The sequence below is a fragment of the Malania oleifera genome, chromosome 3, assembly GCF_029873635.1.
Source record: "Malania oleifera isolate guangnan ecotype guangnan chromosome 3, ASM2987363v1, whole genome shotgun sequence".
Taxonomy (NCBI): Eukaryota; Viridiplantae; Streptophyta; class Magnoliopsida; order Santalales; family Ximeniaceae; genus Malania; species Malania oleifera.
The window spans coordinates 107,163,709-107,188,353 of NC_080419.1; the positions used below are offsets into that span (position 1 = coordinate 107,163,709).

The following is a 24,645-nucleotide window of genomic DNA, read 5'->3' on the forward strand; positions in this document are numbered from 1 at the left end:
TCAATGATTATTAATGAATGTCAAGCTATGGCATAGGTTCAATATTTAATGTCAACAAGTATTATTATATTCTTATACGCACTGAGATGCATTCTCGTAGTCTCATTTAAATAACTCCATCATGTTGAACCAAACTCAGGAATGTTATATCCCTAGGCGTCTTGGAATGCAGACAAAAATATTCCTATGCATGAAGCATGCTATTCACAGGAATGGCATTTGGGATCAGTTAAGCCAAATGCCCCTCAGAATAAGAAGACTACTAGCAAAGAATATCACATTTCCAAAGTTATTCCAAATGGGCAAAGTGTTTCCTCTGAACAATATACATGCAGCTAAAATCACATTTAGAACATTATTGCAGTCATTCTGAATAGGAATTCGAACATCAAGAACTCCCAAATAACCAAGGGGAAATCAAAATGACAGAAACTAGCAAATACCTGATACATTAGTTCTCCCAGAGCGGTAAGCTGCTCATCCGATGTCGCAGATGTTAGCAGTGCTTTGAAGGCCTATACATCATATAAAAGGACGTAACTCATCAAACAGAAAAACATTGGTGCATAACCGGTTAAGTACTTAATTTTGACCAGTGTTATATTCTTAAATATACTGAAAGAAAAACATGGATATAGATGTGATGCCAGAAAATAAATCTGCCATCTCAGAAAATGCAAAAATTGAAATGCTTTACTTTAGAGATGTCACTAGTTATTTTCAGTTATTTGGCATAATTACTGTGTTGCTGCTCTGTCAGTAAGCATGAGAAGGTAAGGGTATTATGGTCATTGTAATGTACTTGGCATATATTATAATATGAGGGAGAGCTATCATTGTGTTTAGGTCTATCAAAGCATAATCTGACCTAAACCCTAAGTGCAGTAGCTACTGCCAAACCAAACCCTAAACCTCATAATCCCATGCAAATCTGCGACTCCAGGAGGATCGTCCACACCACCAAAGACCATAGACAGCTCCAGGATTCAGCAGAAAACACAGAACTCACCAGGAAATTCCTGGCAGTCATCACAATTTCAGAACCTCAAGAATCCCCTAAGATTTACAAAACCAATCCTACAAATAGTTATGAAACACTGCAGATCTGTAACCACCTAAAATTTCACTGCCAGAGGGCTAGAGTCAAGCCCACCCATACTGGACAAAGGCTGTCTGCTCCAACACCGCAAGCTGGCATGCGAGACTTTGTTGAGCACTGTTTTTGCTCTGATTTCTTTCTGAATGCCTTGAATCCCTCTATATGCATAAGATGAAGTTGTGAGTCATGTTGATTGTTCAAAGATCCAACCTCTCCTCGTTGTTCTCTCATGGCCCTTTGTTAATGCTTGTTTGGTACCATTAGAGTTGTATGTGAGTTGTTGAAAATATAATACAAGGAAAAATATTAACTAATAAAATTAATATAAAATATAAATATAAATACTTATTAGAAGTTGAGGCGTGGAAGGACTACTGTCCTTAAAGCTGATTTTGCGCCTACAAAGAACATTTCTTGGTGCATATAGTCATTGCGCGCACGACCACTAAGATTACTTAGCTGGCTGCCTTGGTTTTGTGTGCACTCACAAATACCAAAGCTATAGGAGATATAGTTTCATTTAGTTACCCAACAAAATATAAATCTCAAGAAAGAGTAGAAGATAAAGTTATTTCGAAGAAGAAAAAAAAAAAATGTCATGAAATGAAGCTAGATCACAGTTTATATATGTAAAATTAAGCATAACTTCCAGCATTATAAATACGAAACCGTTAAAGCAGTAGTTAATATTTTAAAAACATAAAAACTAATATATTAAATTTCACGTATATTTAATTGAAATAAAATCAGCGACTATTATATAATATTTATTAAATAGATATTTTTTTAATCTGAAACATCCATCATTAATACGATAATACCGACCATCCCCCCATATAGTTCAAACTAAAAAAATGTCTATTTAATAAATATTATATAACAGTCGTTGGTTTTATTTTAATTAAATATACGTTAAATTTAATATATTAGTTTTAACGTTTTAAAATATTAACTATTACTTTAACAATTTCGTATTCATGATGTTGAAAGTTAAATTTAATTTTATCTATATAAACGGTTATCCAACTTCATTTCAAGATATGTTTTTTCTTGTCTTCTTCAAAATAACTTTATCTTCTACTCTTTCTTGAGATTTCTATTTTGTAGGGTAACTAAATGACACTACATGTCCTATAGCTCTGGTGTTTGTGAGTGTACACAAAACCGAGCCAGTTGAGTAATCCAGGAGAATGTGCAAGTAGTGACTATATGCACTAAGAGATGTTCTCTGTAGTCACGAAATCAACTTTAAGGGCAGTGGTCCTTCCACGCCTCAACTTTTAATAAGTATTTATATTTTCATTTGATATTAATTTTATTAGTAAGTATTTTTTTTTTTAGTATATTTCCAACAATCTTAAAGCCGATTGCTATTATCTTTTTTAGAAGGGGAAAAAAATAAATTGCATATATTGAACATTTTCAAATACATACATACATACATACATATATATGACACAAAGTTTTAATAATTCAAGATCGAACTGAGTTTGCTACCATTGTTACGTGATTAAATTATATTTTTGCTCCCTTGTCATTACAAATTATTGAGCCCATTCTACTCAAGTTTTATCTCTATAACTAAAACTTTAATTATAGTTTTAAAAAATATATTGATTATGTCTATTTTCTTAGTTTTCTGAATTACACAAAATTTGATGTTCTTCTTACTTTCTTGCATGATGAGTGCATGCTTAAGTATTGTGTATTTTAGATTAATTTATTAGTTTCTCAAATTTCTTATCTTAGATATAACTGTGTTAGAGATATGTTATTTGTGTAGCAATATTTTATTGAATTTATTGAAATATTGTCAGATTTGGAAATATATTGAACTGTGGGGGTTACAATATTATAATAGCTATAATATTGTTTGAGATTTATTCTTGTATTTGAGTCAAGTATTTTTATTCTTTTTTAAAATTGTGGCTTAAACAACTTAATTTGAAGGTTTTATTCCCCTCCCTATTGTTGGTCTTGACTTGTTTATTTAAATGAGATGTATACGTACATATGTGACAAGACTATTATTTTCCATTGTTTTCCAGTAAATAACATTTTAATATTTCATTCTATTTCATGACATATATGGAAAAAAAAAAAGGACTATTATCTATTTTTCCCCAATTATACGATTACGTGATTTTTGTAAGGAACGTAAATTTATTATCTTTAATTGTGGGGGTTAAAAGTGTTTTGATATTCTATTCATATATGAATAGACGGTGGTGCATAAATATGCAAATGAATTAATATGTTTCGAGATTAGTATTAATGTTTTTGTGCAATGAGACACAATATTTGCTCTAGGCAGAGTGTATGCATGAGAGCAATGGTGTGGTGATGGAATCACCTAATTACACGAGTCATAAATGACACATGGATATAAATCAGAGCGGGATAATTAACAAACATACATGGTGTAATTTTTTGTCCAAGTGAATAATAAACATATAGCCATAATATTGACATTGGTTAGTATATTTGTGGACTAACATGAACTAATTGAATAGTCAAATTGGGTTGTTATAGTGTGATCACAAAAATGTGAGGGTACCTAGTACCAATATCATTAAAATATGAGAATTAAGAAACAATTGTTGATTAATGAACTCCTTATCTAAAGGGTTAACTAGAAAGCTAATGAAGAAAAAAAAAACATCGATGGGAATGTGTCTTAAGCCCTTAACATAAACTACTAATGTTGATAACCCAACTTAGGTGATTGGAGATCCCATGAATTAGGTTCAATGGGTAATAACAAGTCATTGAGTAGTTTGGTGAGCACTATTACTTGTTTTGATCACCCATATGGTGTTGGAATAGTGCAATTGCAATGATTATGAGGTTGAGTTTATCTCTTAATAAATTCATGTCCTTTGTTAGTTGGTGTGTTTAGTTGCAATTACACACTTGATGGATTTACCTATGTGAGTCTGGAAGTGGAGCTGCGTCCTATGAAAGTCTACCGGGCTAAAACTTTCTAGAGCACTCATGAATATCCAGGTATGGTGCACAATCTATTCGTACCAACCCGCGTGTTTAAAGATGTTCTGTGAATGATATGTTCATAATGTTATGTTAAAAGAATTTGGTTCAAGAATTTAATATTCACCAAGTTCTTGTAACTCATAATATATTTTTCTCTAACTACAATTCAAACCGAAAGGTATTGTCACCCAATGCCTTACATCTCGTGGTTACCCAACACTGAATTTTTATCTTTCTTTGATTTTTTTCATTTGAACCATTTGGGGTTGTTGGTATTACCGTATTAATGATGGATGCTTCAAATTAAAAAAAAAATGTTTGTTTAATAAATATTATATGATAATCATCGGTTTTATTTTAATAAAATATATGTTAAATTTAATATATTAGTTTTAATGTTTTTAAAATATTAACTACTACTTTAACGGTTTCGTATTTATGATGTTAGAAGTTATACTTAATTTTACCTACATAAACTGTGATCCAACTTCATTTCAAGATACGTTTTTTTCTCCTTCGAAATAACTTTATCTTTACTCTTTCTTGAGATTTATATTTTGTTGGGTAACTTAATGATACTACATCTACTATAGCTCTGATGTTCGTGAATGCACACAAAAGCAAGCCAGCTGAGTAATCTTGGAGGTCGTGGGCACAGTGACTATATGCATTGAGAAATGTTCTCTATAGGCGTGAAATTGGGTTTAAGGATATGGTACTTCCATGCCTCAGCTTTTGATAAGTATTTTTTATATTTTTATTTAATATTAATTTTATTAATAAATATTTTTCCTTCTAATATATTCCCAACATCAGTTTCCTTGAGGCTTTGGCAACGTTATATGCTAGTTCGTGTGTGACTTGTTTGTTGTTGTTTCAGTTGCTCACCTTGCTCGCCTAAAATACCAAATAGCTTATTTCATACCCTCCAAGCATAATCACAATGAATAAACAAATGCGATTCTGATTCTAAAAAACTAAAACAAAGAACATAAATGTCTGGAGATGGATCCTTCAAAGGTCTTCTAACCTGCAGCAAGTTATTGGTATTAATTCTTCAAAAGCAACCAAACAGAGAGAAGCCTTCATTCTAAAGGACATTGGCATTCCAAATGGGTCTTTAGAGAGGAAAAGATAAACTAGACCAATTCAGAAAATCACAAAAATACTTGCAAGAGTAAACCTCTAAAGAATCCAAAGACCAAGACCATCCTCCTCTAAAGGAAAAGAACGGTAATTCAAGAAGACTAGAAAAGAGGATAGTTTTGTTATCTCCCTATCGTTTAACAATCTACGAAAGTGGAAATCCCAAGAAGGTGAAGGACCATTGGGTCAACAACAAAAGAAGAAATGTAACCATCTTGCCCTAAGCTCAAGTGAAAAAGGCATGGAAAAGAAGTGGACACCGCATTCCCCAACCAAGGATCTTTCCAAAATGGATATTACTACCTCTTCCCACTATGAATTTAATACGGGGAATGAAGAGGGGATAACTTTAAGAGATAACTTTCCATGGACTCTCTGAAGAACATCTAAATCTCAAATTAGCATCCCACCCATTCTCGTCTAATATATACTTTTTAAGTTTTGACAACTAAATGCTGCAGGGAAGAACTCTCTAGCAAAAACCCCAAAGCCATTTAGCCAAAAGAGCTGTGTTTATAGACACCAAGTTTCCAATACCCAAACCTCCTCCTGTTTAGATCTACCCACCACTTCCCAACTTGCCAAATGATCCCTAAAACCCCCTACCACCAACCAGAAAAAGTCCCTCCTTATCTTCTCAATCTTGCTAGCAACCCCCACCATAATCTTGCTAGAAGACTGCTTTTATAACAAAATGTGATTTTGGTTTCCTCCAAGTAGTTGTAGACGTTCCTAAGGTGGTTTGAGTGGTCGGGGTGGAAGGGATGGAAGTGGTAGAGGCCCTCCTTGAAAGTGCAACCATTGTGAATAAGAAGGTCATCCAATTGAGCAGTGCTGGGATCTTCATGGCAAACTGCCATGCATAGCCGATGCAACCACCATAGATTCCAATATTTCAGGCTCACCACGTGGAGAGTAGCATGCTGTATTTATGTCAAAGGAAGAATATTCAAAGTTCCAGCAGTATCAAGCATTTCATCAAGTGTTTCTTCCATTTGCCTCTCTTTCTTAGACCTGTAAACTCACATCTTTTTGTCAGTCAAGTTACATATAGAGTGGCTACTGACCATATCATAGGTACAACCAATTTCATTTGCACCCCAAGTATTTGAAAGCTAACCTTGCGTTACCTTACCGATGGGCCCATTACTACTGTCAAAGCAATAGGGACTCCCAGTTCTCTTTCTCTATTTCTTTTCTGTTTGCATATTTCTAAGTCTCTTCAATCTTATGTCAGTTAACATTATTACAAAATCCAGGAATTATTCAATAACATTCTTTTCTCATCATGTTTGTCATTCAAGACTTGAAGATGAAGAATATCATTGGCGGAGGACATGAGGCTGGTGGAATTACTATTTTGAGTTGCTATCTCCTTCTGCTCCTTGCACCAGTGCTGCTAGACCACTCCATCCATTGTTGCTTCGGTGATTTTTTCATTAGACAAGTTAAAACAAAATAGTTCCTACTTTGATTTCTATGTATACTCTTGCGTGTAACACTTATTGGGAAAGCATCATTGCTTTCTATTTTGCTTCCCGATTCAATAAATGGCCAGCAAGCCCTTTCATGTAAATCCATTTTGATGTTTAGGGTCCTAGTTAGGTTGTGTCCAAGTTGGGTTTCCAATATTTTAATTTCTGTTCATGACTATTCATGGATAAATTGGCTTTATTTAACGGAGGGATTGTTCCGAGCTATTTCATATCTTTTATGCTTTTTATTTTAAAATAGAAACTCAATTTGATTTGCCTGCTGGATACTTCCTCATGATAATGGTAAGGAGTACTTCATTATCCAGTTAGTACCTATATCACTAAGTTCGATATGACTAGGTATGATTCATCAATCACTTGTGCTAACACCCTAGAACAAAATGGAGTTACAAAGAGAAAAATAGACATATCCTTGAAGTCACTCATATCCTATTATTTCATATGAATGTCCCCAAAAATTTTAAAGTGATGTCATGCTCGCTACAAACTCTCTTATCAATGAAAATTTAGTGGTTTCATTTTCTTAATGAATGAATAAGAATTCAAAATGGTATGCCAGTAGAATTTTGAACTTCCAAATAATTAAGTAGGAACAAGAATACATTTTAGATCATTCTTCAGTGGAGCAACAGTCATTTATTTATGTTTTATCTTTTCTCTGAACCAGGCTAACAGAAGTTTATGAGAAATTTAATGATTTTAGTAAGTACAGTAGTCATCAAGCAAAAGTTTCTAATATGTTTCAGTTTTTGCTATTCCTTCATGTCTTTTCAATCTGTTCTCTAGTTTCAATTTTAGATTTGCCCTAGAGAATAGACATGAATATAAAAATGAAAAAATAAGGATATATCTAATTACAAAATAATTTTCTAATGGGTGAACATCATTTAAGAATTCAAGAATAAATTTTGATTAGCATTCATATCACAATTGGTAAGAAAACCACAAATGAGAAGCCATCTTTCAAATATACTATTAAACATATTCATACTCCATTTTTCAGAAGGGGAGCCTTGGGTCATGGAATTAGGGCGTGGAAAAAGCCTCTTGCAAAAAACTAAAGGTAAGGCTGAGCACTATACACCCATTGTGGCCCGCCCCATCTCTAGACCCTTCATACGTGGGAGCTTTGTGCACCAGGCTGCCCTTTTTTTATACTCCATTTTTAATATTTGTAAACCAGCTTCTTGCCCCAAGAATCAAATAAGCTGTCAAAATAAATCACTAACCTTGACCCGGAAATTTTCATATATAGGATGTCTAGCAGGTGCTCTCACTCCATAACTGCGCTTGCCGTCAATAACCGTGACAGGGTCATTGTGATCAATATATTTCTCCAAAAATGTCTCACCAAGCATAGACTCAGGAAGCAGTTTAGAATATAAAGCTTCATATCTGCATTACAAGATAAATATACAAATAGAAAAAAAAAATTCATTTATTTATTTGAGTAATTGGAAGACAAGAATAAAGACCAACCCACTATAGGCAGGTTTTCTAGCTATTTTCCTATGCCAGCAAACGTTCAACTTTTTTTTTTCCCAAGTGTGGCATCTAACTAAAGAATAGAGAAATAAAAGAGTACAAATAAGCCTAATTAAACAATAACATCAGATATTAATACATTTAGCACAAAAATATATAATATGTTCAGTCTATGAACACATATTTTCTTTTTCATTTGCAACCAAGGTCTTAAATTTCGATTTCGGCTCAAATTTTGAACCTCCAAAAGTACGGAAATTTTGATTTCAATTTCAATTTGAAAAAATAACGGAAATCAGTAGTAAAGCATGGAATTCTTTGTAAAACTTTAGAAATGGTTAACAAACATAATAATGTTAATAATGTAAGTTTTAGGACTAATATATTACAAGTTAAAATACATCTATGTTGTGTATGAGGTGGAAAAGTTATAATATAGTATGCGTATCAAACATATTTGTAAGATATTGTACAGTAAACATATTAAGCTAATACAAATGAAATTCATAAAATATTTAAATATTATTTATTATACAAATAATGATAATTTAGACATAAATGGTTAAATAAAATGCTGCTGCAAGTTTATTTTTTCATATAATTTCAAAAGCATTCGTAATAATATTTTGTTTTGATAAAAATAAATAAAATAAATTAAGAGAGAAATTTCACTTCACTCCTAAATCTCTTATTTGAATTTCAAGGAAATTTCATTATCTAATTAAAATTTCGCAAAGTTTCGCTGAAATTTCGAGATTTCGATAAATTTTGGGATGATTCATTGAGATTTTGATGGAAATTATGCATGACGGAAATCGACTGCCATTTCGATTTCAAGGGTGACGGAAACCGGAAATTTCGACAATTTCATGGAAATTTAAGACCATGCTTGCATCTAAGATGAGAGAAGTTCAATATACCTGTGAGGTGACAAATTGCATAGGTAACCTAAAGAAGCTTCAGTTTCAAGTAGTTCAATACCATCCTCCTCCAAATCATCATGGTTTATCCCATTAGCATATGGCAGTGACCTCGATAATACTGTAGATGCTACAGATTTTATCATCTTTAGACCCATGTAGGCACCTATCCTCACAGATCCATAATCTGCACCTCCAACACTGCAAATACAACAACATATTTGGAGGTCACAAGAACTCATAAAAAAGGTAAATTCATTATGAATGGAAATACATAATATTTTAATAAACCAGAGACTGAAACATGATTGGATTGCAAGGGGAATATGAATGATGCTAGAGACAAACATACATGCTGACCTATATTCTGTAAAAAGTAGTCTACAAATGAGGTGGAGAACCCCTCCCAGCTCCCAAACCAATGGAATGGATACGATATCGCGACCTATCTCCCTATGGATAACTAAGATCCATCCTCCAGAACCTCCCCTAAAATATCCATTCTCTACAACTTAACAAGATTTCTCTAGAACTCTATGCAAAAAACCTAGATTACTCTAGACTCTGCTCAGCCTCTTGCCCATCTCTAACATCTTCCACATGAGAAAGACTGACATGCCACAAAGCACTGTGCCCCCCTCCACTAAAACCGTGCTGCACAAGCAATGTGATTGTGACCCCACACAAGCTTATGTAGCACGGTTTTGGAGGAAGGGGCATGGTACCCCTGTGGCCTTGAAGTTTTTCCTCTCCACATACGCTGCCCGCCCTGGGTCCATGCATTTGTGTGGCACCTGCTACTCAAAAGTGTGACAAGAATTACCCCCCCTGAGAAGCATGGACTAATCTTAGATCTATAAGTGGGCTCATAGAATCAATAAAAGAGCATATATGTGCAAAGAGCCAATAGGGGATTTGAACAGGATAATGCAGATTTTGAATATTTACCTGTAATTCTGTAAGATTGAATCATGAAAGTATAAAAAAAAAAAATGAGGTCTATAAATTCAGGGTTTAGAAAAAAATCAACTACAATGCATGCCATAAGAAATTTTAAGAAGAATGAAAAGAATATATGCTTATATTGGATACATTCTACAAAATTCCACATGCTCATATGTGTGTGTCTCTGTGTGCGAAAACGATCAGCAAGATATTGAGTACCTGTGTCTTATTCCTGAATCTATACCCCAAAATCGTACATGAGCAGGAATATCCACCAGCCCGATTACCTCGGCAGGCTACAGAAGTTCATGCGCATGAATAAACATAATCAATCTATCAAGTGGACAACTTCAACAAGGCTGCTTTTGCGACAGAAATACCTGGCAAACCATTGCAAGAAGTTTGTTGGCTTCACCACAGGCTGAAGTCATCTGGTCCATCACACCACATGGGGCTCCAACAATGTGATTCTCCACCTATCAAATTAATTACAAATAACAACCTAAGAAACACAAGGCAAATATGGGGCTACGCGCATCAAATATATAAGGAACTAGGAAAGACTTTTGACAGTGAGGCTGCACGGAAGTTCAAACCTTTTGGCAGAGCAATGCAAGATCCCTAGGACTGACGTTCAATCCTGAAAAACAATTATTTCTCAACAATTGAATAAATATTTTCTAAATCAAAACTCGATGCATAACTACATAACCAAATTTTTTTTTTCAAATACATTTATATTTGTGCAATAAATTTAGAAGCAGATGTTCCTTTCACGTCCAATGGGAAATTTTCATAACAGAAAAGAGAAGCAACCAAGTTCTTACATTCAAATATTTAACAAGCATAATTAGTAAGTGAGTAGAATTTTGTCTAATGCACAATATCAGCTTTGAAGATGCAACTATATACATCAGCGAATAGCAGCTCTCATGCATCAGCAACCCCTGTTGAAGGTTTGGAAGGAATTCCTATATTTGAGGATGAAAGAAGCTGTTAATGTTCAGGATGAGAAGCAGATGACTGGTTTTTTAGGGGATGACATATTACCCACTCCTGTTTTTTCTGTTAAGGTGGTTAGTGAAAAGTATAAGGAACCTCAAGAATTTTTGGACAAAATGAGTTTGTCGGTGTCCGACTCTGGAGAACAAGAAATGGAGCTGGATTGTGGTAGGAGAAAAATGAAGAAATATCAACATAGGATAGCCAATTAAAAAAAATTTATTAATTGTGAAGAGAAGGGTTTGAAGAGAGGGTTTTTGATTTAGTAGTAGTTTATTTTTTCTTCATCTGTGTTCTATTTTTAGTATTTGTTTTTTACTATTTTTAGTCATGAGGACTTCATATCCTCTTTTACTTTCCTCCTTTCTTAATAAATTTCTTTTGCTATCTAAAAAACAAAAAAGCTACAATAATATACAGAGTGAAATATCTCTGATAGGACCCGCTTTGCTTTTACTTTCAGCTGTCAGGTTGTAGGCCAACAATGTAAATGAAATTCTTCACACCTGCTGCACATACAGCCAATTGCACATGGAGAGATGAACAAACAATAAAAATCATCTATACAAGAAACAAAATAATTTTTAAAAGACAAACAATAAACATGGGCAATGAGACTAGATCCCAAGACATCTCGACAACCATGGCTCTGATACCATGTTAAGGAACCACTTTACCTAAAATCTTAAGCTGTTAGGTTGCGGGCCAAAAATGTATAAGAAGCCTTATCAGTCTCCATTAGCATACTGCAAGAATTATATTCCAAACATTTGCATATAATCATACTCTCTTCAACATCAAGGCACATTTCTATCCTTTTCTTCTCCTAAGATTATTCCTAGAAATTCTATCTTGGTTTTCCTCAATTCCATTTTATTCTCAAAAAATGACAATCCCATTTGCTTAAGCCTATCTACCCAAGCACATAACTATTTCTACACCATTTTTTTATTTTATAATAAATTGAAATATTATCCACATATAGCATTCCAAATTTGCCCCAACCATAAAAAAAATATTACACATACATCTTAGGAATATTTTGGGGCAATACATAGGCCAAATGAGTTCTTCCATTTTGATGTTCCATTTTCCAGATCTTCAATTAATTTTTTACAATCCATCAAAACTTATTTGTTGGGTGACAAAATGTGCACTCAATAATCACCAGCTTAGGGTTTTGTAGTTGAGTATTACCAAAAGATTTCATAGCATACACTGGCAACTAGCAAACAATTGCTCATAGTTTTCTGTTTCATCTTGCATTGTTTCTGTGCTCTGCAGATATTTAATTTTAGTAATTCCTCTGGTGTTATTTAAACCAAGTCCATTGGTTAGGTTTCTCAGACTTGCATGCTTGTATTTTGTTCCAGTCTCAATCATTAATATAGCTGCCCATCCATACTTCAAAGAATATTTATTCCAGCTGTGAATGAAACTTTTAGCTACTGCTACTAGAAGGACCTCCATAGATAATATTTGTAATGTGGCAGTAGCAATCTCTAAGGAAAAGGAAATTAGAAATTGTTGAATGGTTCAGAATTCAGATGATGGATGGCAGGCTTCAGAAGACTCATTTTAGAGCAAGATGCACAGCAAGATCCAGAAGGGAAGCTTTGAAAGTTAGTTGTTGATAGTGACAGTAGCAAAAACCTGCTTGCTGAAGTAGTGATGGAAGAACTGAGGATTAAAGTGGCAGAACACCTGCAGCACATTGTTTGAAATGATAAAGGGAAGGAAGTATTCGTCACTACAAGGTGCAAGATCAATCTTTTTATTGGAATCTTCATGGGAGAGCCGAGGGAGACTCTACAATCAACACTTCCAGCACACTAGGCCACTCCACTGGAGAGTTGAGTACATCACTAGTTCAAAAATAAAACTATCATTACTAGTTCAAAGAACTTTTTCTCAACCCCTCCCTGCAGAATTTGTAGAACACTTTAAACTCGCTAGTTTATATTGGCCTCTTTTCATCTTGCCCTTACCACCACCCATTCAACTTAATGTCCTCCAAGCCAGACCACAAACCCATCTCGCCCAACAATTGTTGAGCTTCAATATCCTTCTCAGAAGAAAACAGGAGTAAGCAAAACACCATTTCCCTCAAGGAATTTGCCTAGGACTCTGTACACATCTCATCATCCTCAAAAGATGCTAACACCTCCCAAACATTCTAAAGGAGTTGCAGATACATGGGAGATATCACCCACTAAGTCAGAGGAATGTGAACCAAACACACACAGTTCATGAAATTCATCCAACCATAAACACTTACAGACTGGTCACTCCATTTTTTTTTTTCTTTCACTACAGACAAGCTGCCTCCACCAACTTCCCTTCCTGATCCACTCAGGTGAGCTAGACTCTCCAAAATAGTAAAAAAATTGGTCATCATTTCTCCTAAAACTTTAATATGATGCGCCTCCTAATTATCAAGTCTTTTTCCTTCTATAATTATCCTTATTTAAGCCTAGTTGCGCAGCCTTTTGATGAGCATAAACCTAGAACCAGACAAAGATGTTTTCCAACAGCACTGGATTTACTTCCACTATTATTTCTACCTTCTAAAACTGATCACCATTAAAAGAGTAACATCAGGAACTGCCATTGTTCCCTTATTAATATGCTCACCAGCACTTTACTTGTGGACTCCAGAACTAACCCTTCCTGTGCATCACTTCTTTTTTTTTTTTGATAAACAAAGAACTAAAGTAAAGGGAGAAAGAAGGATTACAATCAAGAAACAGAAAAGGAAAAAAGAAAAAATAGGGAGGACAAGATATCCTCCCTTTACAATGAGAAAGCAACTATACAAGAAGTAAATAGCGAACGCAGAAAGCAGCAATTCAAGACAAACACCTGCCAGAACCAGAAGAATCCCTTAGCCAAACACCAAAAAAACCCAAGAAAACCATTCCGCTCCAAAGTGTATTACTAGAAGTCGGAACCCCTTCAAAAATTCTGGCATTGCATTCCATCCAGATGAACCAAATCACAGCCAGAACAATACACCTCATAGAACTTTCCTCTCCTTTCTCTTACCAAAGCCTCCGAAGTCCAAAACAAAGTAATGCAAAAACAATCCAAAGAAACTAGTCAAATTTTCCCTGTGCACCATCAGCAGGAACATTCTTCATAACTGGGGGATAAGCTTCTGGAGCTGGTGCCTTCAAGATATTACCCTGCTGCTCATATAGACCATCACTGGAACCAAATGAATGAAGACTGCCTACAGAATTTGGACTCTAATGGCTACCAGATGAAGGTTGACCTCCTTGTTATGAGCCTGACTACTCACTTCTTTTGACCCAAACAATGGCCACTCAAAATGTAAGAACCTTTCCTAACTTTATTAGCTCTCTGCCAACCAGAGTAGATTGGTAGAAACTTGGGCATTTTTCAGATAGCAGGACTTGACAATTAAAAATTTAAACTTTGAATTTTCCCATTAAGCATCTCTCGTTGGGCTGAGCCAGGCCTGAACTTACACAAACAACTCACCCAAATCCAATGGAACCTGAATGAATCCAATGAACCAGTCCCATTCCAGCCCATGAAAACTTCCCTGAGCTCTAGAATAGTGCCACCCTGTGAAAAAACCCAAACAATCATCTCCCACCCCTGCCAAACTGCCTTCCTGCCAGGAACCTTCCTATCTTGCAAACCTCCAACCACAAATATACAACCCCACATCAAGTGCACATCTATGACCTCACTCTACTGACACCTTATGACCTCACCCACTGACACTTACCCATTTTTTTCTCTTTGATTCTAACTCTATTGCGATCAGAGCCACTCAATTTGTTTCCCCACCAAATTCTATAAACCTTCCACAGACCTTCTCCAGCTATCTCCTTTCAAACTTAATTGAAACCTCTTTGTAAGCTAAGACTCCTAGCTCAATAAATCCACCAATCGAAGTTGGTGTAAACACCACGATCATTGAATCAACCAATTTTTTTTTGTCCAGACTCCAGGAAAACCTCCTCAATAAATCAATCGAGAGAGAGAGAGAGAGAGAGGGCCTTCAATTTTATGTTTTCATCTCATTATTCCAAATATTTTCTAAATTCCTTGTGAGAATATTCTTCTTGTATAGATGCTTCTCATATTTGAAATTCAGTATCCTGCAAACTGATCCTCAGATAAGAATAGCTCAAAATAGAAATCCAAACTAGCTATAAGGCTTGCTAAAGACAATGAAATTCAACATTACAAGGCAAATCATGGATGCAAACTGTTATACTACCATTTGTATGCTCAAAGATTAAAATGCTATCCTCAGTTATCCCTCCTGCATGCCCAATTTATGAGAGTTTGATCGCATATTCACAATCAAGTAAAAAGAAATCATATCTGCCAAATATATAAAGAAATAAGAAAATATAGGTGAGATAACAGAGCTCTAGAATACAAAGAATAGCAGTGATGTAATCACCATGAGCAGCAGCCACAGCAGACATGCTAGCAACCTCCACAGAGGCAGAAGAAGATACACCTTTGCCTTCCGGAACTGAAGAAGACACCTGAAATGCATAAAAACAAACAGTTAAAATTTAGAGACAGTGCAATCTATTTGTTAAAATTGATATATATTGTTGGCCCACAACCTAACAGCTAAGATTTTAGGTAAAGTGGTTATCTAACATGGCACTGGAGCTGGTTACCAAGAGGTCTTGGGTTCTAGTCTTGTTGCCCATGCTTATTGTGATGTGTAAAAAATTATTGTATTCCCTATAATGGGTGTTATTTATTGTTCCCTTATCTCTCCATGTGCTATCGAGCAGCACGTGCAAGGGAATGTTAAAAGCTTAAGCTTTTAGGTAAAGTGGTTGTCTAACAGTATTCAACACTTCAAAGAAGAAGGAAGACTCTGGATCTGTCTTTTAACACTTCAAAGAAGAAAATGATGCAATAAGATATCTGTAGTGGGAAGCTAGAATCTTTTGCTTCACAATTCAATTCATACTATTCATATCAACCTCACATCAAATCAATTTGAATCTAACTAGCAAATCAAAAAACAACCAACCCATTGCTGAATTCGAGTAATCCTGTGAATCTATCAAATCGTTCTAAATCCATTAATACTTACCATTCTAGACCTTTCATATCCTGACAGCCGACATGTTTAAACAGCATTTCTTTTTATTTTTATTGCTTTTCTTTTACAAGATTACCTTCCATTCCATGTCTACATCAGTCCTGTGCTAAAAAAATGAGGAAGAAATAGAACTTTAGGCCTTATGTTGCCTTCACAAAACCATTCATCCCCCCTGGAGGAGTACAGTGTTCTGCCATGGAGAAGAAGGGGAAGAAGCCACACAACACTCATAGGCTAAGGTGGTAACATGGTCTTAAACTTCCACGAAATTGTCGAAGGAAATTTCCTCTTTCCATCACCCTCGAAATTGGAATGGCAATTGATTTCCATCTTACAAAATTTCCGTCAAAAGTTCAATGAATCACCCGCAATTTATCAAAATCTCGAAATTTTAGCAAAACTTGTTCGAGATTTACTATAGAATAAACTTTCCTTGGAATTCAAATGTGAGATTTGGATGCAAATGAAATTTCTCTCTTAATTTATCTCATTTTTTTAGTACAACAAAAGATTATTACAAGGGGGCTTTTGAAATTATATGAAAAAAATTGAACTCACAATAACCTTTCATCTAATCATTAATGTCTAAATTATCTTTGTTTGTATAATAAATAATACTCAATTGATTTATGAATTTCATATCAATTAACTGAATATGTTTAATACACATTATATTACAACTATTGCACCTCATACACAACAAAGATGTAGTTAATTTGTAATATATTTGTCCTAAAACTTACATTATTAAGTGTATTAACCGTTTCTAAATTTTCATAAAAGAATTCCATGTTTTACTACTAGTTTCCAACTTTTTTTCAAATCAAAATCAACATTAACATAAAAATTTCCATACTTTCGGAGCTTCAAAATTTTAGTCAAAATCGAAATTTAAGACCTTGGATGGTACTCATGTTTTTATTTTCTTTTTAATTATAGAAAGAATATGCATGAAAATATGATTTTTTTTAATTGTTGATAGACACCAAATTTCAATTGTTTATTATTTTTTCTTGATTCCTTCCCTTGAACAACATAAAGTTCTTTTTTATTAATTTTTCTTGGCCCATTCCCTTACTTTTTACTGTTTAGGTAAAGCATACACATGAAATATAATTTTTGCCATGTCAAAATTAAATGTATTTATCATATTGCTTTTTGCTCGTATATCGTTATATGCACATCATTTTTAAATCAATTTCAAAAATTTGCATCAAATCTTAAGATTGGATTATGTCCTCGATTCATCATTCCCAAAATTGAAATTCCAATTCACTATCAAATCTCAATTTGCCAACTATGTCCATCCACATATACTTGAAACATATTGTTGTTAAAGCCTGATAGACATTGTTGACCACAACCTAACAGCTTAAGCTTTTAGGTTAAGTGGTAATCTAAGAGGTGGTCCTAGGTTCTAATCTTGCTGCCTGCATTTACCTTGTGGTATTTAAAAAAACTTATTGTGTTCGCTATCATGGGTGCTATTTATCATGTGTTTATCTCTCCACGTGCTGTCAGGCTGCACGTGCGGGGGAGTGTTAAAGCTTGATATACATTGTTGGCCCAAAACCTAATAGCTTAAACTTTTAGGCAAAGTGGTAATCTAACAAATCACAGAAGTGGGAACCACAACGCTCATACTAAAAAAAAAAAATCTACAAAAGTCAATCGTGGTAGAACAAGGTGAAAGACGCAGCATGCATGTACCCCATCTTTAGCAAGTGATGGAATCAAATTTAGATGAGCCAACAAGACCTGTTTTCCACAATTAAATGGGTCTGTATATTTTGTAATAGACATGATTTCAATTTAGTAAATGATGACAAAGTTAGGAACCTCAACACTATATAGACTTGTTGAACATTAAGGGAGACAGAATATAAACTTAGGTGTTCCTAATCAGCTGTAATAAAACTTAGATTACCATGTCCTAGGCTCCTAGCTTTAATCTTCAAATATATAGCATCTTAGCTCCCAACACAGCTCTATACACATAACTTTTCAAAAGATTTCATGGAATACCACAACAGACCTTTAAGAAAACCTCAATGAAATGGATATTAAAGCAATAGAAAAAAAAACAAATGAAGAGCATCTCTGATGATCATTATTTAAGGAACTTCCAGGCATGCTGGACATGCAAACATTAAAGTAATTCTAAAAAAAAAAAATGAAGAGAATGGCCCTACCAGCATGCTGATACTATTCTCAAAGCGTACGCCTAATTCCGTCATTAAAACCAGAATTGTCCCTGCAACATATGCTGCCCACCTAAAATAGAAATTGCTTTAGCATACAGAAATCAGATTAAAGAGATTAACCTAATGAAGCAAAGACACTCACTTTTGAGATGGATCCTGTGCAAAGTACTTCTTTGCCTTCTCGTATGAGATTGGCTTTTCTCCATCCATAAAATCAGAAATATTCATGTCAAATGTTGGACCCCGATTGCTCAATTCCGACCCATATGATACCTGATATGGCCAAATGTGGGTATAATAAACAATATCAACTGACTGGCAAAATTTTCAAGCAAAAGCCTGCCATGAGAAATGAAAATTTATATTTCAAGTGAAGACTGAAGTCTAAATGATTTAGTCTTTGCCTCCTCAAAACGAAGAAAAAGAGTTTTACAAATACATGATCTTTAAAGTGAATATGATTATTGCTCATGAAAAATAACAAATAAAAACACCATTTTCTCAAATGCTCAATAGTCATTACATACAATTTGCAGCACAGGTGTTGACCCTTGTCCTTTGTCATGCTGCCGAGCCAGGGCATGTTTCCAGAGCCGCTGTTTACTTGGATGATTCTTTTGCACTGCGACGTGGCAGGCTTCTCGAATAGGCATCTGTGAGAATAAAATGATAAAATGTACCACCACGTTAATCAAGAAGAAATAACTATACATGTATGCACAACATTGAAGATTTTTAGAATCCTATAATGGCATCATTTTGTATGGGAAAGCAGGGGTGAAGGTTTTTCAGAAAGCGTGGATATGGTAACAGCTAGTAACGTGACAAACATAAGTTGAAATCCATCAGTTACCCAGATATGAAAACTAGATGAAAATTTGTAGAATACAATAATTTAAGGGAAAAAAATTATTAACTCTACTTTTTGGTGGGGAAGAAGCTCATCAGAAGGTGCATAATTGCAAAGTAAGCCATACAGCTACAAGTTATACAAGGAAGTCGGTGTAAAAAGTAAAAATGTTTCATAGGAATGAATACATGAGGGCTCTAACAAACATCTGAAAATAAAGGGATGATTGATATAAAAGCCAACTACGAAAGAGAAAAAAAATATATTAAAGAATCTAAAGGGAAATGCATGGAAAAGAATTATTTTATATAATTACAGAAAATGTATTAAGGAAGAAAAATAAAGAGACGGTAACTTTTGAGAGGATAAGAAATCCTCAAAAAGAAAAAAACAACGAAAATAAAGAAAGAAAATCTCAAAGAAAGGTTAAAAAAAAAAAACAGAAACTAATTTAATGCCCCTTTTTGAATTCCTGCCATTGGAACACTGCAAGTTCCCTAATTCTCACTGGTCACTCTTCAACTTTCTCATACTACCATCCAGACAAACATTGTTTCCTCCATGATCAGAATCATCAGACAAACATAATCCCATCTCATCCACTAGAGTTGGGCAAATCTTTCATATTAATCTAGTCCAAAGGAATTGGCCAAGTACCATCATTACACTGCTAGACTTTACCCAGTCCATCTTCCAAAAATGGGAAGACCCTTCAAACCTTGTGTTGAAGATGGTGGCACACTGGCACATACAATACATCCCTAAGCTAGAAAAGATTCAGACACGTAGCCATATTTATTTTTCCTCTGAAAATCATCCAATAGCAGACCATCATCAGAGACAAACTCACTGGCGACATCACCCTCGTCATCTGACATATCTCCCCATTGCTTTTTCTCCTTAACCTTACTAACCTTTCCATCCCCCAGCAACGCTATCCTATGAGAGTAACCCATACCATCCCTAGCCTTACCACAACTATTACCCTTACCCCTACATGTCCCCCTGAACCACCAAGCTTGTCCTGAACATTGTCTCCACAAGCTTCAATATCCCTCATAGACATTCCCCTGTCAATAGATAGTGAAGGATGCTCATTAGCCAATCTCTCATCATGACAAAAATTCCCACCCACTAAGCAGAAACATCAACTAAACCCCTGATTTACCTATACCACTTCTGGCTTTTACCAGAACCTGCAATAAAATACCCATGGACCCACTACCCCTTGCTTGGGATGAAGATGTAGCTGACAACTCCTCCAATTGTGTGTGGGTAATGGGAACTTCAGGGGGATGTGCTTTCTGTATATTTGGCATGATTGGATTTCATTGTTGAATAGATAGGGCATGCTGATTATTTTGGTTTTTTTGGGTTTTACAATTTCTGGGGTAAGCCAGAGTTTTGAAAAGAGATATCTTATTCTCCCATTTGTACATTCCTATTCTATCAATTAACCCTATTGAGTCAGTAACTTACTCAAATTATGTGCCTGACTACTCATGGAAATAAAGGGCAGTGCATGCTTCAAACCTATATGTGACGGGCTAAAGCCTGCCCATTAATCTTTGCTGCGTCTAATTGAATACCCAAGATCTGGCCCAAATGCAATGTAATAATGATGAGATCAAACCGAACCCACTCCAATCCCACACCATTCCCCTTGGACTCACATGCGCATTCTTAGCACAACATGGCCCATTCCACTCCATTTTCTTCATGCAAACATTCTCCATAGAAATCCAAGCCCCATTTGAACAATCACCATCCCCCCTTCAATGCAGAATGATTAACAACCGACAATGCACATCACAACCTACATGGCACCCCATGCGATCACAAATCTTGTTATTCCCCGCCATCAGGGAAAAGATTGAAATGGTTATAAGTGCTGCATGGGAGTACAGGAGAAATAAATCGATAAAGGCAACAAATAGAGTCTTAGAATTTGTGGCGCCACATAATAGCAAAATTATGCCTATAGCATGAAGCCAACTAGGAGGGATGAAAATTTAACATCCTTTACAAGCAAATGAAAAACAGGTAAACTTTCTTTAACAAGATACAACAGGGTTTAACAATTATCATCAAGATCTAGGGTGTTGTAAAGTTAGATATTGAGGAGAGAAGAAGAGAAGAGGAGAAGAAGGGAAAATTGCGTGGCAGTTTCCTGAAGCTTATGTACAGCTCCAGACCTGCCTTATAATAATAATAATAACAAAGTCTTTAAGGACAAAAATACCCTCATTAACACAACCTAATCACTAAAAAACATACTCTCTTCAAACACTCCCCTCATGCTGGAGGTGCTTAAATATCACCTAACCCCAGCTTGTTACAACCATTAGACAAGACAGGTTTAAATAAAAAGGCTTCGTGAAAACATCGCCTAACTAATCCATAGATTTCACAAAAGGAGTCCCAACAACCTTCTTCAACAAAACATCCCCCACAAAATGACAGTCAACTTCAATGTGCTTTGTCCTTTCATGAAACACTGGATTGCTAATAAAATGGCAGCTTGATTATCACAAAACATATCTGGCTTCATTATAAAGAATTCCATCTCTAACATAATAGAATTTAGTCACATAATCTCAGTCATAGTATGAGCCATAGCACGCTATTCTGCTTCAGCATTGGATTTTGCTACAGTAGTTTGTTTCTTGCTGCCCCAAATGACAAGATTACCTCCCACAAACGTACACCATCCAGTAGTAGACCTTCGATCATCAACATAGCCTACCCAGTTTGCATCAAGTATCTCACGTCTCACAGTACTTATCTACATTTATATATCAACCTCTGTTGGGAGAGCCTTTGAGATCCTACAAACATCATCCCGATGTGGTTGTTTAGGATTTTCCATAAATTGACTCACTACCTCTTGAAAAGAGGTAGGGGTAGGCCCAAAATAACTTGAAATAAGGTAGTGAGGAAGGATTTAATAGCCCTTTAAAAGAGGAAAACGCTCTTGATCGAGTGAATTGGCAGAAAAAGATTCATGTAGCCAACTCCACTAGTGGGACTTAAGGCTTGTTGTTGTTGTTGTTGTTGTTGTGACTCACCACTTCCACTGCAAAATATAAATATATCAAGACTACTAACAATCAAGTAGATCAACTTGCCAACCAACTGCCTATATTGACACTTGTCTTTAAGATCCTGTCCAACATCCCTAGACAACTTCACATTGGGATCCATCAGAGTATCAATGGATTTAACTCCCAATAAATCAATCTCACTTAGCAAGTCCAACATATATTTTCGCTAATATAGATTCAACCCTTTCCTACATCATACAATCTCAATACTTCCAAAAGTAATGTAGAGTATCCAAGTCCTTGATATGAAATTTTGCTCAAAGCCACTTACTTAAAATTTGAAGTCTTGCTCTACTCATGCTAGTGATGATGATATTATCAACATAAACTACTAGAAGTACCACACTTATCTCCTTTTTGTGGACAAAAACCGAATGATCAGAGTAGCACTGGATAAAGCCAAATGCAAATATCACAATGCTAAATTTGTCAAATAGGCTCAAGGAGAATACTTAAGATCATAAATGGCCTTACATAACCTCCATTCTTTCCCATCCTCCCCTGAGCAGCATACCCTAGAGGTTGCTCCATGTATACCTCCTTCACAAATCTCCAGACAAGAAGGCATTCTTGACATTGAACTAGTATAAAGAACAATAAAAAATTAACTGCAAACGACATCAGTGCATGAACAAAATTTAATCGAGTAGCAGGACAAGTCTCAAAATAATATATATTTGGGTGTACCACTTGATCACCAATCGAGCCTTAACCCGTTCAATAGAAGCATTTAGAATATATTTGATGGTGTAGACCCATCGGCACCAAACCAACTCCTTACTAAGAGGAAGATACAACAAATCCCATGTCCCTCAAGTGGTCAAGGCATCCATTTCTACATCCATTGCATGCTTCCTCCCAAGGTTAGCATGTGCTTCAACATGCAAGGAAGGGATAGCAATAGAGGGGCGTAGACAAGGCAAAAAAACGCATAGGACTAGGAAGGTGAAGAACTAAAACATAATAAGCAATAAGATAAGCAACAAAGGACTGCTGAGTGTACCTTTATTCTGGGCAATGGGAAAATCCAAGTCATACTAATAGTGATGGGCAGAAGAGGCAGTTGTATAGTGGTTGTGATGTATGTGCTTGCAATCTGTCGTTCATCAACCCTTAATTGTTTCACTAGGTCTGATCGATTTGGATGAAGAGTGGTAGATTTCTCAAAAGGATAAGGGTAGGAATAGAAGGATCAACACAAGACAGAGGACCATGAACTGTTAATGGACTTAAAATAGATTCATCCAAGGAGGGCCTAGTACTAGAGAAATAAGGTCCCCCCCCCCCCCACCAAAAATAGGTGACATCAGCACTAACATATTTCCTACAAGTACGGGAACCATAGCACTAGCACCTATATCCTTTTTGAGTTCTCAATTACCCGACAAAGACACATTTAGTAGCACGAAAGGAGAACTTGTCCTGACCAGTATGGAACATGAACAAACATGTAAAACAAAGACATAACACATAACAGAGAACATAGATGTTTCTGGGTACATGATGGAAGACCCCTAGAACACTAGACGGCATCATGTCAAGCAAAAAAAAAACTACAAGAAGAGCATAGGTCCAAAAGGTTTTAGGAACATCCATATCAAGGAATAAAGACCGTGCTATGTTAAGTGTATCTATATTTTTGTTCAACTACACCCTTAAGGGCATATACATGATGTTTGACGGATAATCCACTTGCCCAAGAACCGAAAAAAAAAAAAAAACAAGATCATTTTGAATAAATTCAGGTGCATTATCTAATTGAAAATTTTGAATTCCAATGCCAAATTGAGTTTTTATTTCCTGATAGAATTGAGTAAATACATTTAAAAATTCAAACCTATCTCTGAAGTTTGAACAAATAGATCCTGGCCATACATGAAAAATCATCCACACAGGACACAAAATACTGACAACAAACCAAATTCTTGACTCTACGCAAACCCCAAATACCTAAATGAATAAGAAAAAACAATGATTTATTGCACTTGTCTCTAGACGTAAATATCCTAATATGCTTTCGCAACTAACAAGCAAAAGTATAGAACACTCAAAACAGTCATGATACTTAGTTTATTGACTAACTTATATCAGGTTCAAGGGAAATTTAGGCACATGTAATACAAAGGAAAGAGGAATAGAAGGAATTGAAAGAATATTGCCAAAACTAGAAACTGATTAAACCGAATGGTTCGAATCATAAGCAAGGACTCAAATAAATAAGGATTAGATGTCATATGGGAGGAGGTGGCATATCTAGGTGCATTTGAAGTGTCAATAGTAGAGAATGTCCCTC

General features: G+C 35.3%; 1 protein-coding gene across 1 annotated transcript in view; it reads right to left on the reverse strand.

Annotated features, from left to right (window-relative positions):
- The window catches only part of LOC131151922 (L-arabinokinase-like), a 55,395-nt gene that overhangs the window by 1,359 nt on the left and 29,391 nt on the right, over window positions 1-24,645 (reverse strand). Inside the window, exons 18-27 of the mRNA XM_058103420.1 lie at window positions 18,926-19,051; window positions 18,541-18,671; window positions 18,387-18,468; window positions 15,529-15,616; window positions 10,679-10,722; window positions 10,463-10,558; window positions 10,302-10,378; window positions 9,138-9,338; window positions 7,962-8,127; window positions 444-515 (exon numbers count right to left, since the gene is read on the reverse strand). Of these exons, the coding sequence (XP_057959403.1) occupies window positions 444-515; window positions 7,962-8,127; window positions 9,138-9,338; window positions 10,302-10,378; window positions 10,463-10,558; window positions 10,679-10,722; window positions 15,529-15,616; window positions 18,387-18,468; window positions 18,541-18,671; window positions 18,926-19,051 (1,083 nt within the window). The remainder of the gene's footprint in view (window positions 1-443; window positions 516-7,961; window positions 8,128-9,137; window positions 9,339-10,301; window positions 10,379-10,462; window positions 10,559-10,678; window positions 10,723-15,528; window positions 15,617-18,386; window positions 18,469-18,540; window positions 18,672-18,925; window positions 19,052-24,645) is intronic.